The 15787-nt window shown below is 50.1% G+C and overlaps 1 protein-coding gene across 5 annotated transcripts; it reads left to right on the plus strand.

Annotated features, from left to right (window-relative positions):
* The first annotated feature begins 429 nt into the window (after positions 1–429).
* CCAR2 (cell cycle and apoptosis regulator 2) lies at positions 430–15631 on the plus strand. 5 transcript variants are annotated; one of them, XM_067745118.1, is made up of 21 exons: positions 436–600; positions 1473–1568; positions 1838–1929; positions 2372–2463; positions 2668–2782; positions 2925–3054; positions 3240–3336; positions 7862–7981; positions 9688–9910; positions 9997–10110; positions 10422–10585; positions 11040–11211; positions 11307–11537; positions 11643–11861; positions 12504–12648; positions 12773–12852; positions 13525–13671; positions 13834–13945; positions 14036–14224; positions 14368–14573; positions 14800–15631. In XM_067745118.1, the coding sequence occupies exons 2-21, from the start codon at positions 1511–1513 to the stop codon at positions 14842–14844; spliced, it is 2751 nt and encodes a 916-aa protein (XP_067601219.1). In that variant the 5' UTR covers positions 436–600; positions 1473–1510; the 3' UTR covers positions 14845–15631. The 5 variants fall into 5 exon arrangements, with proteins under 5 accessions (XP_067601216.1, XP_067601214.1, XP_067601219.1 ...); XM_067745116.1 differs by having other exon boundaries at positions 437–600; positions 12770–12852; XM_067745115.1 differs by having other exon boundaries at positions 430–600; positions 11643–11819; positions 13834–14224.
* The last annotated feature ends 156 nt before the right edge of the window (positions 15632–15787 follow it).

The following is a 15787-nucleotide window of genomic DNA, read 5'->3' on the forward strand; positions in this document are numbered from 1 at the left end:
TCCTACTATATGGCCTATTAGGTTCCTAGCTCTTTGTTAATTGAGAAAGGGGGAAAGTTTAGTCTCCTGCAGGTACGCAGGAGGTGTGTGGGGAGGGGTGTGCCGCCAACAGAAGGGTAGGGCTAGGGATGGTTGAATCAGACACAGGGATGTCTTCTGGAAATGGCCACTGATCATGCATCCTCCTCCTCCAGTCAGCTGGTTCTCTTGCTGCTGCGGTCTTGGGATCTGCCAGAATGAGGCATAGGTGCTCCCTTATGTTTGGGGCTCCAGCTCCAGCAGTCTTGGGGCCAGGAACCAATTCTCCGAAGCCTGCTTTTCTAATGGGACACGTAAGAGAGGACACCACTGAGGCGCGGCTTCCTAACGCGCATCCGATCGGGGAAAGCGCACTTCCGCTCCACAGTTGGAGCGGGATGGCAGGCCGGGGTGGGGGAAGGGACAGGTCAGTGGATAGGAGGGAGGGACCATATCCGGGAGAGAGGCAGCTTCCGACCAGTGGTCGCGCTTCCGGAGAGGCGTTTCCGGTGGCGGCAGCAGCAGCGGCTGTGGTGGTTCCGGGTGTCTTTGTCCCCCCGGTGTCGCGGCCCTGGCCCGCAGGTGGGTTGCGGGGCCTTCCGCCGCCCCTCTGCCTCTTCGCCCCTCCCCTGGCCGAGGGGCTGCGAGGGCCGGGCCTCGAAGATGATCCGGGCGCGGAACGGGCCGAGCCCCCCTTCGGCCTGCAAGTTCCGTCTCCCTGGCAACGGTCTCGGCCCTGGGGGCGGGCGGGAGGAGGAGAAGCCGCGCGCCTTCGTCCTCCCACGGTGGCCTGGCCGCGGCCCGCCCCGGGAGACTCGGCGCCGGCGGCTGATGAGGCGGGAGCCGAGGGCCGGGGAGCGCGGGATCAAGAGGGCGGGCGCGCAGCCGGATTCGCGTTCGGCCGGGCCACGGAGCTGTCTTCCCACCCGCCCGTCCGGGGAACAACGGGCCGGGCTTCCGGGGAGAGGGCCCACACCATCTCCTCTCCGGCAGCAGCCTCCTCCATTTTTCCGGGCCTTGCGTGGAACTCTTTGGCGGATGCATTGAATGAATGAATGTCATCGGGGCTCTTTCCAACCCTCCACTCTCCCCAACCATCTGAGGGTGGCGTGGCATAGTGAGAGGAGCTCTAAGTTGTCGGGAGATCTGGGTGTGAGTCCTAGTTTTGTACCTACCTGGTTATGTGGCCTCGGGCAAGTCTCAGTCCCTCCGAGCTTCAGTTTCCTTTTCGTTGAAAGAACATAACAGTATCACCCATCACTAGATTATTGTGAGGGCTGACTGGAACATTGTAATTTCTCCATTTCCTGCTCCTTTTCATATTCTCGCCATCCGTCTCCTCCTTTCCTTCTCAGTATCCATCTCTCCATTTTCCTTAAGATCCTTAGTTCCTTTTTTGGGGTAGATGGAAAATTTCCCTATGGGCTGTTAATTTATTTCTTTTCTGATTGAAGGTTTTTCCCCAAGACTCTGAAAGAGGACAGCATTCCCAATGTCCCAGTTTAAGCGCCAGCGGATCAACCCACTACCAGGGGGACGCAACTTCTCAGGTGAACACCTTTATCTCTACCTGGCCTAGTACTGGGAAGTGTGTGTTTTGGAGTTAGTCTTTCAAAATGTGGCTTTTGGGGTTTCCCTGGTGGAGTGCAATTTGCTGCTGAGTTTTCTTAGGAAAAAGCATGACCACAGTAGTTGTCGGCGAAACCCTGTGTGGGACATGCTTGGATCCACTTTGCTCTTTGGGTTTACCGTTTCCTCTAGCTGGACTAGTGCTTAAGATGGTAGGTGCAGTTTCTGGATTGCTTCTGTGTTCCAATAGGCGCAGCTTCAACATCTCTTTTGGGTCCTCCTCCTGGTTTGCTCACTCCTCCTGTGGCCACAGACCTGTCCCAAAATGCCAGGCACCTTCAGGTAGGTTGGGCATCCTATCTAGTGAGTTTCGGCACTCGGGACTACCCCAGCATGCATGGTTGCCCGATGCTTTCATTCTTACATCACAGTGTTCATCCTTCCTGACACTCCTGTCCTTGGCCAGTCCAGAGGCGACTAGACATCTGTGACTGGGGAGTCCTAGGTTCTGGCTCTAGGGAGATCTCTAGGGTGCTTCTTGGAATTAAAGAACTGGAAATCTTAGAAGAAGCTTATGACCCAAGAATCAGCATGACTCCCCCCAGTAGATTGATTGTGTCCACTGTACATATGCTTCCTTCTATATGTATGCTTCCTTCCATGGGAATCCGTGCAGTACTCTGATTGAGCTGAGGGTGGGGCGGGGTGGATGAAGATGAGATGCTAATGGCAGAGCATGGACAGATGCTCCCTGTTACCTTTAAACTGCACTCTTCTCTTACAGGGTGGAGAGAAGCAGCGGGTCTTCACTGGCATTGTTACCAGTTTGCATGACTACTTTGGGGTGGTGGATGAAGAGGTCTTTTTTCAGCTAAGGTAGGCTTGAGGCTGATCCCCTTCTGGAAATGCTTATTGGACTCAGTTCTGTCACCATGCTGGTGGGTCCCCTATAATGCCAATGCTTTGCTGTTGTTATGCAAGGTGTGAGAAATCTTGATGGCAAGGGCCTCATAGGGACAGTCAGGGTGGCTTGGCCAGGGTTTCTTTCCTGACTGGGTCTCCTGGCTTGTGTGCTGGCAGTGTGGTGAAGGGCCGGCTGCCCCAGCTGGGTGAGAAGGTGCTGGTGAAGGCTGCATACAACCCAGGCCAGGCAGTGCCCTGGAATGCTGTCAAGGTGCAAACGCTCTCCAACCAGGTATTCATCTCTCCTTGGCATGTTTATTGGAAAGGCGTGGGAGGGAACCTTACTTTGGTCAAGGGGTTGGGGCTGCATCTTTCCAAGGTAGTGAGCAGGTCAGCTATGGGATGCCCTGAATTTCCTGGTTACTGTCTTGCAGCCCCTACTGAAGTCCCCAGCACCTCCCCTTCTACATGTGGCAGCCCTGGGCCAGAAGCAAGGGATTCTGGGAGCTCAGCCCCAGCTGATCTTCCAGCCTCACCGGATTCCCCCACTCTTTCCTCAGAAGCGTGAGTACCAGTGGCATGGATATTGGGCGTGTGGCTTTATGGGGTACTTGGGATGAATGGACTTGTAACTGTTAGGTTGCTGCTCTCAGAATAGATGTGGGTATTTCATGCACTGGAAGAAAGGTACAGGAAAGTTGGGCAAATATTTAGGGGGTTTTGAGTCACCAGCCATTTCCTTTCTGCAGCTCTGAGTCTCTTCCAAACATCCCATACACTTCATCTGAGCCACCTGAACAGATTTCCTGCTCGGGGCCCTCATGGACGATTGGATCCGGGCCGAAGGTAAGAGGATGGTCAAGCAAGAAAGGAAAGGTGTTTTATTTTATTTGCCTCTAAGAGAATGTACCTTTTTTTTTTGGCCACCTGTTGACACTAACATTCTCTTTCAACAGCTAGATCCTAGTCCCTTTACCCTGAAATAGGCTGGTACATTGAGATGTATATACAAATATCGGAACTTCATAAGCTGGTTCAGCAAGTAGGGATTTGGTGTAATTCATTTTTCATAGTATCACGTTGAATTTTTTAATAATATAATTTTCCTTTTTATTTCTTGTGCATAAGATTGAGACACCAAGAATCAAAACTATCAAGAAAATAGTAATTGTCCAAAAAAAGTAACTCTGCAGTGTATTTTTAAAATTGAAGCATAGTTTACAATATTATACCAGTAGATTGGCTATTTTTATATATTACGAGGTGATCACCGCAATAGGTAGTTACCATCTGTCACCATACAAAGCTATTACTATATCATTGAGTGTATCCTCTGTGCTGTATGTTACATCCCCATGACTTGTTTTGTAACTGGAAGTTTGTACCTCTTAATACCTTCTCACCTATTTTGCCCATTCCCCCCAACCTCCTCCCCTCTAGTGACCACCAGTGTGTTCTCTATACCTGTGAGTCTGTTTCTGGTTTTTTTATGTTTGTGCATTTGTTTTGTCTTTTAGTTTCCTCCAGTGCATAATTTAATTCTTAGTCTAAAATGTGTTTCTTTAAATACACTGTACAGTTCAGTGGTGTGGTAGACTGTGTGTGTTGCACTCTGCCCAGAAATCCAGGTCTGTGCCATGGATATGCAGACACGGCCTTTTGTGGAGCAGGCATGGTGGATTTGGGCCTTTGGGGCATCCCAGGCCATCCTGTATCATCTGTGAGCGTTGGGGGCTGCCAGGAGGAGCGTACTTCCTGTTCTCTCTGGCTCACATGTTCCTCATCCTGCCTTACTCTCTCCCTAAAAGCTTTTGTTTATATCCCTAGGGCTTACACTCTAGACTAGTTTGCTTTGAAGACTTGTTCTAGTTCTGTCCGTCTTCATTTTAAATTTTATTATGAAAAATTTCAAGTATAAGCATAGTAAGTAAAAAAGGATGATGAACCTTCACATACCCATCACCCAGCTTAAACAAGTATCAGTATCTGCCATTCTTTGTCATCTGCTCCCTGCCTTGTACTTGATTTTTTTTTTTAAGGTAGAATTTATTTAGGTTGATGTGCACAAATCTTAGATGGACAGTTTTGACAAATAGAAAATTCTGTGTAACTCTCACCCCTATTAAGATATAGAACATTTCCATCACTCTAGAAGGTGTTCTCATGTTCTGGTTCTCTTCTGAAATAAGAACTGTTCTGAGAAGGAAACAGCCCCCTATCCCAGAGGCCAGTAGATTATTACATGGTAAGGGCTGAGAATGCGGTCCACTGAGAACATGTAAAAGGAGCATGGAGTTCCTCAGAGAAAAAGTTTAGGCAAAGTGATGTAGCTAGGCTCTGTGCTGAAGCTACTGTTTGTTCCCTCGGGATAGGTCACGTGAACACTAAGGAGGCGGGAAAGCTTTGATTGTGTAGGATTGTTTTCCACAGTGTCTCTGCTTGAAACACTTTCATTCTCAAGTTACTGGTATACGTCTTGCATACACCCATCTTCTTGGTCTTCAAAATTTACAAGGACTTTCCACCTCTTACATTCCATGAGTTTATTAAAGGCTTCATTCAAAATCACAGCAGGTGCCCTCGGGGATAATGTAGCCTGGGTGGAAATCAGTGGCTGCTATTGACTTCCTGCTTTAGGTTCACATTCAGCCTTTCTTATATAGCCAGTTGCATTTGATTGTCCTGGACATGCCAAGCCCCGTGCAAGACCTATGTTCTGTTACTTTGGCCATAATGCTTCAGTGTCATGGCTTCTCGAGAAAGGAGACATGACCATTGGGAGGGAGATATTACCATCAGTCAGTAGAGAGAATTTGCAGACTCATTCTGCAAAGGGGGCAGTAGGAATGAGGTCACCCTGAGGGGGAACAACAATTTATAATGGAGTCACCCATGTTAGCGTTTGACTGGAAACCAGGTTTTATTTTGAACTTCAGGTTTTGGGAGGCAGGAAACAGTGTCTCCTTTGGATTGCTAATGCTGGACTACTGCGGTTTTTGGACAGGGCTATCCAGCTGGATATACCATCTCAGTATCCTGCTGAGGTTACGGAGATGGCTTCCACTGGTCATGCCTTATAACCTGTTCCTGGCAATACACGGTAAGGGGAGAAAACTGCTTGCTGAGTTTACAGAATTCAGTGGAACATCCACTTTAACTTGAGGTTGACAGCATTTACTGAAGAGTTCACTTCAGTCATGGGTGAGCTGAAGAGAGTTGTTAAAATGACTTTGCAACAGTTCTGTTAGAGACACAGAAGCACTGACATCCCACAAGGGCAAGATTAGAAGGCAGCTTTTGGAGGGAGATGCTATGAACAAGGAAATTACCCAGGCAGAAATATGAGAAAAGAAGAAAAACTTTGTGTTAAATATAATCAAGTTTGTTACTCAGGGGTGTAATGACTAGGGAAACAACCCAGGCAGGTCTAAAGGGAAAGAGTAGACACCTTCTGGTAAATATAATCAACTTGGCATTACCTCAGCACGAAGAATTGACAATTGATTTTATTTCTCTTGTGAGACATGGGGGTTTTTTCCCCTTATCAGTCTGGCATTTTATGATGGTCTAAAGGTTTTTTCTCTTCTATTATTTTTTTTATTGCCCCCATAACATAGTGATACTATAATAAGTGATTTATTACAAAAATGTATAAAGTAGTGCATGCTATTATATAAAGTTAAAAATACTATAAAAATATATCATTCCCTCTTTTCCTTTAAAGGTAGCCATTTAAAAACTTTTAAATTAAAGTATAGTTGATTCACAATATTGTATTAGTTCCAGGTGTACAACATAGCAGTTGTACTCCATTTAAAGTTATAAAATGTTGGCTATGTTCCCTGTGCTGTGCATTACACCTTTGTATCTTATTTATTTTGTATATAGTAGTTTGTACCTCTTAATCTCTTACCCTTATCTTCCCCCCCATCCCCAAGGTAACCATTCTTAAAGACCTTTAGAAAATAATTTTGAAAAGCAAATTTACTTTCTGCTACTTTTTCCCCCCATGTTCTTTTCTAGTCTTTGTCTATATATATGCATACTTTTTATAATTTAAATCTTTGAGTTCAGATTTTTTTATACGTTCTTATCGAACATCTGTTCCATATTGCACTGTAATCCTCATAATTGTTTTAATGGCTGTATGATTACTGTACTTATTTACTATGAAAATTCAGGATTGCTAGATACACACATGGTTTTCTTTTTTTTTTTATACATTTATTTATTTTATTTTTGGCTGTGTTGGGTCTTTGTTGCTGCGCGCGAGCTTTCTCTAGTTGCGGTGAGCGGGGTCTACTCCTCATTGCGGTGCGTGGACTTCTCATTGTGGTGGCTTCTCGTGTTGCAGAGCACGGGCTCTAGGCACAGGGGCTTCAGTAGTTGTGGCACGCGGGCTCTAGAGCGCAGGCTCAGTAGTTGTGGCAGACGGGCTTAGTTGCTCCGCGGCGTGTGGGATCTTCCCGGACCAGGGCTCGAAGCCGTGTCCCCTGCATTGGCAGGCGGGTTCTTAACCACGGCGCCACCAGGGAAGTGCCACATGTGGTTTTCTTACTCGGCTTGAATTTCTTCTACTATATATAACCTTTTTTCTTCTTCTGAATTAACTTCCTTGGGATAAATTTTTAAGAGTGAAATTACTGGATCGAAGGGTTTCAGTATTTTTATGACTCTAATGTGTAGTGTTAAGGGTTTTTACCAGAACTGTCTTTTTTTTTTTTTTTTTTTGCGGTACGCGGGCCTCTCACTGTTGTGGCCTCTCCCGTTGCGGAGCACAGGCTCTGGACGCGCAGACTCAGCGGCCATGGCGCACGGGCCCAGCCGTTCCCCGGCATGTGGGATCTTCCCAGACCGGGGCACTAACCCGTGTCCCCTGCATCGGCAGGCGGACTCTCAGCCACTGGGCCACCAGGGAAGCCCCAGAACTGTCTCTTTTAATGAAACTTGACAGAACCCGTAGCATGGTGCCATATGTATATATATCTTAGTTAAAAAAAAAATCAGTTAAATTCTTCTTCTCATTTCAAAAAATTATATTAAATATAAGAAAATTATTCATCACCTTTATCTGTCAGAGGTATCCACCATTAATATTTCTTTTTAAAGCTTTTTTTGGCACATTTGAGGCACTATTGTATATATAGTGTCTCATATAATTCTTTTTGTTTAACATGAATGGTTTTCTGTGTTATTAAAAGCATTTAAATATCTTAATGTCTTTTGTAGCACTCTTATATGACTGTTAGCATGGCTTCTTTATTTTTAAAGTTGGGGATTCAGATGGTTTCCAGTTCTTTTTAGGCCAGTATGTACTGAATCTATATGTAACAGTGTGGTCTCTTCCTTCTGGTAATGGATCAACCTCCAGCGATGACTATGACTCCAAGAAACGCAAACAGCGGGCTGGTGGAGAGCCTTGGGGTGCTAAGAAACCAAGGCATGACCTGCCTCCTTACCGAGTCCATCTCACTCCCTACACTGTGGACAGGTGAGTGGTGAGGCTGGGGTGGGGGTTGAGACTTGTAGCTGGTAACAGTTTCTTGTGTAAGTGAGATATAGTCTGGGAGTAAGAGTGAGTGAGTGTATGTGTGTGTGCGCGCGCGTGCGTGCGTGCGCTCATGACCTTTTTGTTTCACTTTTGTTTTTTAATGTGACAGATTTTTTACTTCAAAATCTCAAGTTCTGACCAGCATAGCACCACTGACATGGGTGCCCTTGATAGAACTTTATGATTTGATCACCAGAAATTGTTAGGCCAGGCTATAATCAAGGCTTATCAATCAACATCCAGGTGCCCAATACCAGTTGTAAGTCAGGTAGAAACTGGGGGTCATAGGAACCGTGGGACTGGTTTCCCAGGGAAGCTCTAAATTATTTTTTAAGTGCTACAGCATGTATGAGGACACTGGCCCACAAGCTTACTCCGCACACGTAGAAACTCACTGACTGAGAGGTAGATGAGCAATTCCAGATTCCGTCTAGCAGGGGAGATGCAGGGCTCCAGCTGCTGTATTAGAGATAAGGCCCCAGAGCCAAGTCCACCTAAGTCCGAGCTGAGGTGAGGGCAGCCTCCTGGCACCACCTCCTCAAGATGGCAGGGAAGGAGGGCTGCCACTGCTCTTCCCCTGTCACCGCTTCCTCTCTCCAGGCCCAGGCAGGGCTTGTTTTTCTCCATGCTGACCCACCTGCCTCCCAAGGTTAATCTGATGAGATACTGGTCCCCACATCATCACCACTGGAGGGGTGAATATAGAGCCTCCTCATGTGGTCAGAACATGACCGCTAACAATTAGCCACACACACACAGCTGTGGTTTTTTTCCTAAAACACAACTGGAAACCTATTGTACATACCGTTCAGTACTTTGCTTTTTCACTTGTCTTGGAATTTATTCTACGTTAAAGTTTATTAGACTGATCTCATTCTTTTTAGCAACTGCACAGCATTCTACTAAATGAACGGACCAGAATTTATTTAACCAGTTCTCCATTTTTAGTCTTTAATTATCCTAAACATTGTTGTAATAATAAACATCCTTCTCTATACATCTGCGTGGACAGGTGCGAGCATTTTATTGCGCTCAATTCCTAGAAATGGAGTAGCTGGCTCACAGGTCTGTCAGCCTTGACAGGTATTGCCAGGCCGCTCACAGAGGCGGTATCGGTTTACGTTCTCACACGAGGTGTGAGGTTCTTGCACCCCCAGCCTTTGCCAACACTGTTATCCAGCTTTGTGATCTTTGTCAGTCTGATAGGTGAAAAGTGATACCCTGATTTGAATTTAATTATGAGTGAGATTGAGCATGTTTTCATGAGCTCCTAAGTCTCATTTCTTTTTCTAAGTTATCTGTTGCTGTCCGTTTTTCCAGTTTTCTCTTAGACTTGTGAACTTTGTTAGTAACTTGTGGGTTCCTTTTATATTAAGACAGTGACCCTTTTCTCTTTCACATATTGCAGATGTCTTTTTTTGTTTTCCTTCCCCAGATTGACTTTATTTTGCCACTAGAGGTTGTGACATTTTAATGGTCAAGTCTGATCCATTTTTATCTTTTCAGAAGTGTCTTACTTAGAAAGCTCTTCTTTTCTCAGATTATAAAATAATCTGCTCCCCTTTTCTTTCAAGTCTTTTATGGTTCCATTTTTAAAAATAATTTAGTCTTGGCTCCATCTGGACTCCCTTGCTTTCTTCCCATAGCTCCACCTGTGACTTCTTAGAACTCCAGCGCCGCTACCGCACCCTGCTGGTTCCCGCAGATTTTCTGGCTGTGCACCTGAGCTGGCTGTCGGCCTTCCCTCTGAGCCAGCCCTTTTCCCTCCATCATCCAAGCCGCATCCAGGCATCTTCTGAGAAGGAGCCAGCTCCAGACGCTGGTGCTGAGCCCACGTCCACAGACAGTGACCCTGCTTACAGTTCCAAGGTGAGTTGGCTGGGGTCCTGCCTCTTTATCCCGTTGTTGGAGGCTGAGAAAGCTCTCGAGTGTCTCCTTTATGCTGTCCCTACCAGGTACTGCTGCTCTCTTCCCCGGGGTTGGAGGAATTGTATCGTTGTTGCATGCTCTTCGTGGATGACATGACTGAGCCAAGGGAGACGCCAGAACATCCTCTGAAGCAAATTAAAGTAAGAGCTGGAGCCCAGGAGGCAAGACTCACTCACTGATGATGTTCAGTTCCTGTCAGCTCTGCTCCTGCTCAGGAACTCATAGAAGCGGGGTTTCGGGGCTGAGATACCAGTCGTTTTACCGGGAGGACAGCATGGCTGAGAGATGTTCTTTCTTATCAGAATTATATGGGGTTCACATTCATGGGTAGAGATACCCCTCCCGCCCCCAGTGTGGCGGACCCTTTGTTCCCCACTGGTGGCAGGTTGCCTCCCTGTGGGAGACCCACATGATTGGTTTTTCGTTTCTTACCCCTGATCTCTTTTTGCAGTTTTTGCTGGGCCAGAAAGAAGAGGAGGTAGTGTTGGTGGGGGGCGAGTGGTCTCCTTCTCTGGATGGCCTCGACCCCAAGGGCGACCCGCAGGTGCTCGTCCGCACTGCCATCCGCTGCGCGCAAGCCCAGACCGGCATCGACTTGAGTGCCTGCACCAAGTGGTGAGTGGCTGCCCGAGCTGTTGTCTGTGGCTGCCCAGTGAGTGGCGAGACCCGGCAGGGAGCCAGGCTTCTGCTGGGCCTTTCTGACCTGTTAGTTCCCGTCTGTTCCCTAGTCCCTGCTCATCACCCCCTCCCTCCAGCCCTCGCAGTGGTCGTGAGCACGGCGAGGGGTGTGTAAGTGTGTTGAAGGCCAGCTGACCCTCCAAGGCTCGTCAGGTGTGGCCCCACAGCCACATTCCGTGCTCCTTCTTGTTGCCATGGCACCTCGGATAGTAATTGTCTGCTTACTTGTCTCTCCCCACTGACTAACCATTTCTTGAAGACTTGGTCTATATTTTATTTCTGTACTGTCAGAATTTGGCACACAGTATGTGCTCATTAAATGCTGATTGGAAACTGAAGCCCTCACAAATGTCATGGGTCAGTTCTGCATTTTTCCTTCTGCTGTGAGCAGGTGGCGCTTTGCCGAGTTTCAGTACCTGCAGCTGGGACCCCCGAGGCGGCTCCAGACCGTGGTGGTGTACCTGCCGGACATCTGGACCATCATGCCTACTTTGGAAGAGTGGGAGGCCCTGTGCCAGCAGAAAGCTGCAGAGGCAGCTCCCCCGCCCCAGGAGGTGCCAGTGGTAAGGCTGAGCCTTACGAACACGTGGGGAAAGTAGGGGCCCTGGGCCCTAACCCCTGGACCCAGATGGTCATAGCTCTTGACTTTTCGTCACAGGAAACAGAGCCTACAGAACAGGCAGCTGATGTATCAGAGCAGGCAGCAGACACCTCTAAACAGAATGCAGAGAATCCGGAGGTCACTGCACAGCAGGAAATGGACACCGATCTCCCAGAGGCCCCTCCACCCCCTCTAGAACCTGCTGTCATGGCACGCCCCAGCTGTGTAAACCTGTCCATCCATAGTATCGTGGAGGACCGGAGGCCAAAAGAAAGGATCTCTTTTGAGGTAGGTGTAGGAGTCTGGGGCCTGTGGGGCAGGGCGTATAGGATGGTGGGGTTTGGAATACCCCATTTTTTGATGCTCGTGACCCGTTGTTGCCTCTTCCACCAGGTGATGGTGTTGGCTGAGCTGTTTCTGGAGATGCTGCAGAGGGATTTTGGCTATAGGATTTATAAGATGCTGCTGAGCCTTCCTGAAAAGGTCGTGGCCGCACCTGAACCTGAGAAGGAGGAGGCGGCCAAGGAGGAAGAAGCGGTCAAGGAGGAGTCCAAGGAGTCCAAGGATGAGGTACAGAGTGAGGGCACAGCTGCCGAGTCAGATGCCCCGCCGGTGAGTACCTCTGACCCCGTGCACGGGCACTGGGGCTGCACATGGTAATGCTGAACACAACTGGGGCGCTGCGTGGCACCAGCGCTGCTCAGAGTGCTTTAGGGCTCTCCTCTCATCACCCCTCGCTCACTGCGCACACGCGCTCTGTGACCCTGGTGTGACTCAGGTGCGGGGCGCCTAACTCTCCCACGTGGCCACACAGCCCGGAGGTGGTTGGTGTACCTGGGAGAAGGGAGGCGGGCCTGGAGCAGTGAAGGGAAGCGTGGTTGACACGGCAGCATGGAAGTCTCCATTAATAGGAATGCTTTGATGGGTACAGGTGTTTCGATTACCTGACGGTTAACTAGAACACTGCATTTTCTTAAACATTTCTAAAGCACATGGGTCTTCTTCTTGCCTAAATACTGTCAAGTAAACAAATTTCTTACGGGACTGAGATTGACTCTTGAGGAAAATCCCAGGTATCTGGAACTCGCCCTGGTCTGCTCTGTGACCCCCATGTAACGAAGTGTGTTAAATGAGACGTTGTGTATGTGCCTTCGGCGCGGTGCCTGAACGCGGCTGACGCACAGATGTTAACCGTTGTTATTGTTGGTAGTCACAGGGGCAGTTCCTCTCATCATCTTGGTCTGCTTCTCCTAGAAGGAAGACGGGCTTTTGCCCAAACCCCCATCTTCTGGGGGAGAGGAAGAAGAGAAACCCCGGGGCGAGGTGTCCGAGGACCTCTGCGAGATGGCCCTGGACCCCGAACTGCTGCTCCTGAGGGACGATGGGGAGGAGGAGTTCGGTATGTCTGGCGCCTGCCCGGGTGGCGGCTTCCTGGCTCTGTGGCTCCCGTCCTGGCTGTGTGTGGAGCCAGTCCGGGCCTGTGTGCTCCCAGCTCCAAGTTCATCTCTGGCTTTCTGTAGCAGGAGCCAAGCTGGAGGATTCCGAGGTCCGGTCGGTTGCCTCGAATCAGTCAGAGATGGAGTTCTCATCCCTTCAGGACATGGTGAGACCTCTGTGCCTCTCTGGGTCTCAGTGATAGGAAAGCTTAGCAAGGCCTCTGACTCACTCCTGGGAAAGGGGTGCTTTTCCTAAATGACCTCTGGCATCTTCTGATAGACGAAGGACGAAAGGTGGTTCCTGGCTTATGGGATGGCATGCTCGTAGGATCCAGGCGAGCACTTCGGTATCTCCATCAGGGCGGATCTAAGCGAGCTGTCTGACCTGGGAGCACCCAAGATTCCTCTGTGTGACAGCCCCTGGGGTGAAAATGCCCCAAAGACGCCTTTGGTTACAGGCCAAGGGACTTGCCTGGCCCAGGGTCAGGTCTCTAACTGGAAGGTGTGAGTGTGTCAGCCAAGCTGCTAGATTCTTTTTGTGTTTTTTAAACTTTTCTTTTTATGTTGGAGTATAGCCAATTAACAGTGTTGTGGCAGTTTCAGGTGCACAGCAAAGAGACTCAGCCATACATGTACATGTATCCATTCTCCCCCAAACTCCCCTCCCATCCAGGCTGCCGCATAACATTGAGCAGAGTTCCCTGTGCTATATACAGTAGGTCCTTGTTGGTTATCCATTTTAAATATCAAGCGGCTTGATTTTATAAGGGCTTCGTCCTGGGTGATTGAGCATCAAGGGACCTGTTTGTAAATCCTGTTCTTCCTTGTTTCTCTTTTAGCCCAAGGAGCTGGACCCCTCTCCTGTGCTCCCTCTGGACTGTCTTCTTGCTTTTGTCTTCTTTGATGCCAACTGGTGTGGCTACTTGCATCGGCGAGACTTGGAGAGGATCCTGCTTACCCTTGGGCTCCGGCTCAGCGCAGAGCAGGTGCCTTCTCATGCCCCGCCCTAGGCCTCTCTGAGATGCCTCGCCCGACATCCTCGTGTGCATGCGCGGCTCGGGATGCTGTGGTTCTAGGTTCTTGCACGCCATTGTGGGGGGACTTGCACCTTCTCATCCGTGGGCATCTTGGGTGTGTGCTTCCTACAGGCCAAACAGCTGGTCAGCAGGGTGGTGGCCCAGAACATCTGCCAGTATCGGAGCCTTCAGTACAGCCGCCCGGAGGGCCCGGACGGGGGGCTCCCTGAGGAGGTGCTCTTCGGTGCGTACTGTGCTCTGCGGCCTTCTGGGGACAGCGGAGCAGGCTGCTTTCTCCCGGGACCGTCCCTGAGTCTTTTCACGGCCCTTCTAGGAAACCTGGACCTGCTACCTCCTCCTGGGAAGAGTGCCAAGCCAGGCGCTGCCCCTGTGGAGCACAAGGGCCTGGTGTCCCACAACGGCAGCCTCATCAACGTGGGGAACCTGCTGCAGCGTGCGGAGCAGCAGGACAGCGGGCGGCTCTACCTGGAAAACAAGATTCACACACTGGAGCTGAAGCTGGGTGAGTGGCTGGCGGCGCGGGGACCTGTTGCAGCCGGGCGCAGACGCAAGGAGCCGAGCGGGAGGCCCGCCCCTCAGCCTCCAGCCCTCTGGCCCTACACTCCCCTCCTTAGCTTGGCAGTCTTTCCTGTCTTCCCCCGCCAGAGGAGAGCCATAACCGCTTCTCAGCCACTGAAGTGACGAATAAGACGCTGGCCGCAGAGATGCAGGAGCTGAGAACCCGGCTGGCTGAGGCTGAGGAGACGGCCCGGACGGCGGAGCGACAGAAGCACCAGCTTCAGCGGCTGCTACAGGAGTTCCGAAGGCGCCTGACTCCCCTGCAGCTTGAGGTGCAGCGGATGGTTGAAAAGGTGAGCCTCCTGGGAGAGCCGGCCGCCGGGCGGGGAGGCTGGGTCAGGGCAGCCGGCACGGGGCCGGGCCCAGGTGTGCCTTGCTTCCGCCTCCATGCGCTAGTTTCTTATGGAATCGATCAGTCAGCAGCTGGCACCCTGGAGTCTCCCAGGAGGAAGTGCTCAGTAGTCCTCGGATCCCGGCCCTTCCTCTGAGTCCGATTCTCGTGACATCTGTTTCAAACAGGCAGACAGCTGGGTAGAGAAGGAGGAGCCAGCACCTAGCAACTGAGGGCCTGGTGCAGGAGCTGCCATCCTGTGAGGTCAGCGATGGAGCCTGCTGAAGTTAGAGCCCTTCTGGTTCTAGAAAGAAGCTGGAGCAGGACCTGGGAGCCATAGGCAGGGGTGGCTGACCCCTGTGCTCGGCCTCTGTAGAGGAGCTCAGGCCGTCAGGGTGGGGTCTGTCTGTGCCGTGTGGGACGGATGAGTGAGGAAGCCGGTTCCACTTGCAACTAAATCCAACATCTTCTGCACCCCTCGAATGTCATTTTGCCCTCTACCTTGGGATTCCTCCTGGGGCCCTTTCGTCTTGTGCTTTCTCCTGTCCTCTTCCAGTTTAGAATAAGACGGGAGGAAAAGGCTTTTTGAGTCTGTTGTAAGGTCTGATGCCAATAAACTGAAGAAACAGACGCGGAAGCTGGCTGGGGGTAAGAGCCCCTTCCTCCGGATGGCACAAATCCTGCCAGGTTTCAGGAGCAGGTTCTGGGGGGAAGGGTCTCCCGTGGCCATCGCAGGAACAGTCAGTCAGTGCTAGCGAGCGTTTAGCGCTGGGCAGTGTTTGGCAGTGAACACTGTTTCAGCCACCCCAGACTTGCCAGAAGAAACCAGCACCTCTTTTCCCTGGCTCCCCATGTTCAGAATGTGGTATTGGCTCTGGCCCAGCCTTTTCCCTGTTCCCCATAAGTCTCGCCTCTTTCCATAATCCGTGGTTTCAGTTTGACTTTGTATATAAAGTGTTCTGTTTTGGTTTTTTTTGGCTTTTTGTTTTTTAAATAAACCAAAGTCAAAACAAACTAAAAGTGTCCTCCGTAACTCTCCCCTCGCTCCTCTTCTAGGTCTGCCTGTGCTCCGCCCTCCTCCCAACCCTCAGCGCAGCCTCTGCTCGATGCAGGTGTCACCTCCGGAGGGTGGAGGGGTGCAGCTCTGGGCTCTGCTGCCCAGGAGAGGGGCTGCCG

Source organism: Pseudorca crassidens, chromosome 7 (genome assembly GCF_039906515.1).
Source record: "Pseudorca crassidens isolate mPseCra1 chromosome 7, mPseCra1.hap1, whole genome shotgun sequence".
Taxonomy (NCBI): Eukaryota; Metazoa; Chordata; class Mammalia; order Artiodactyla; family Delphinidae; genus Pseudorca; species Pseudorca crassidens.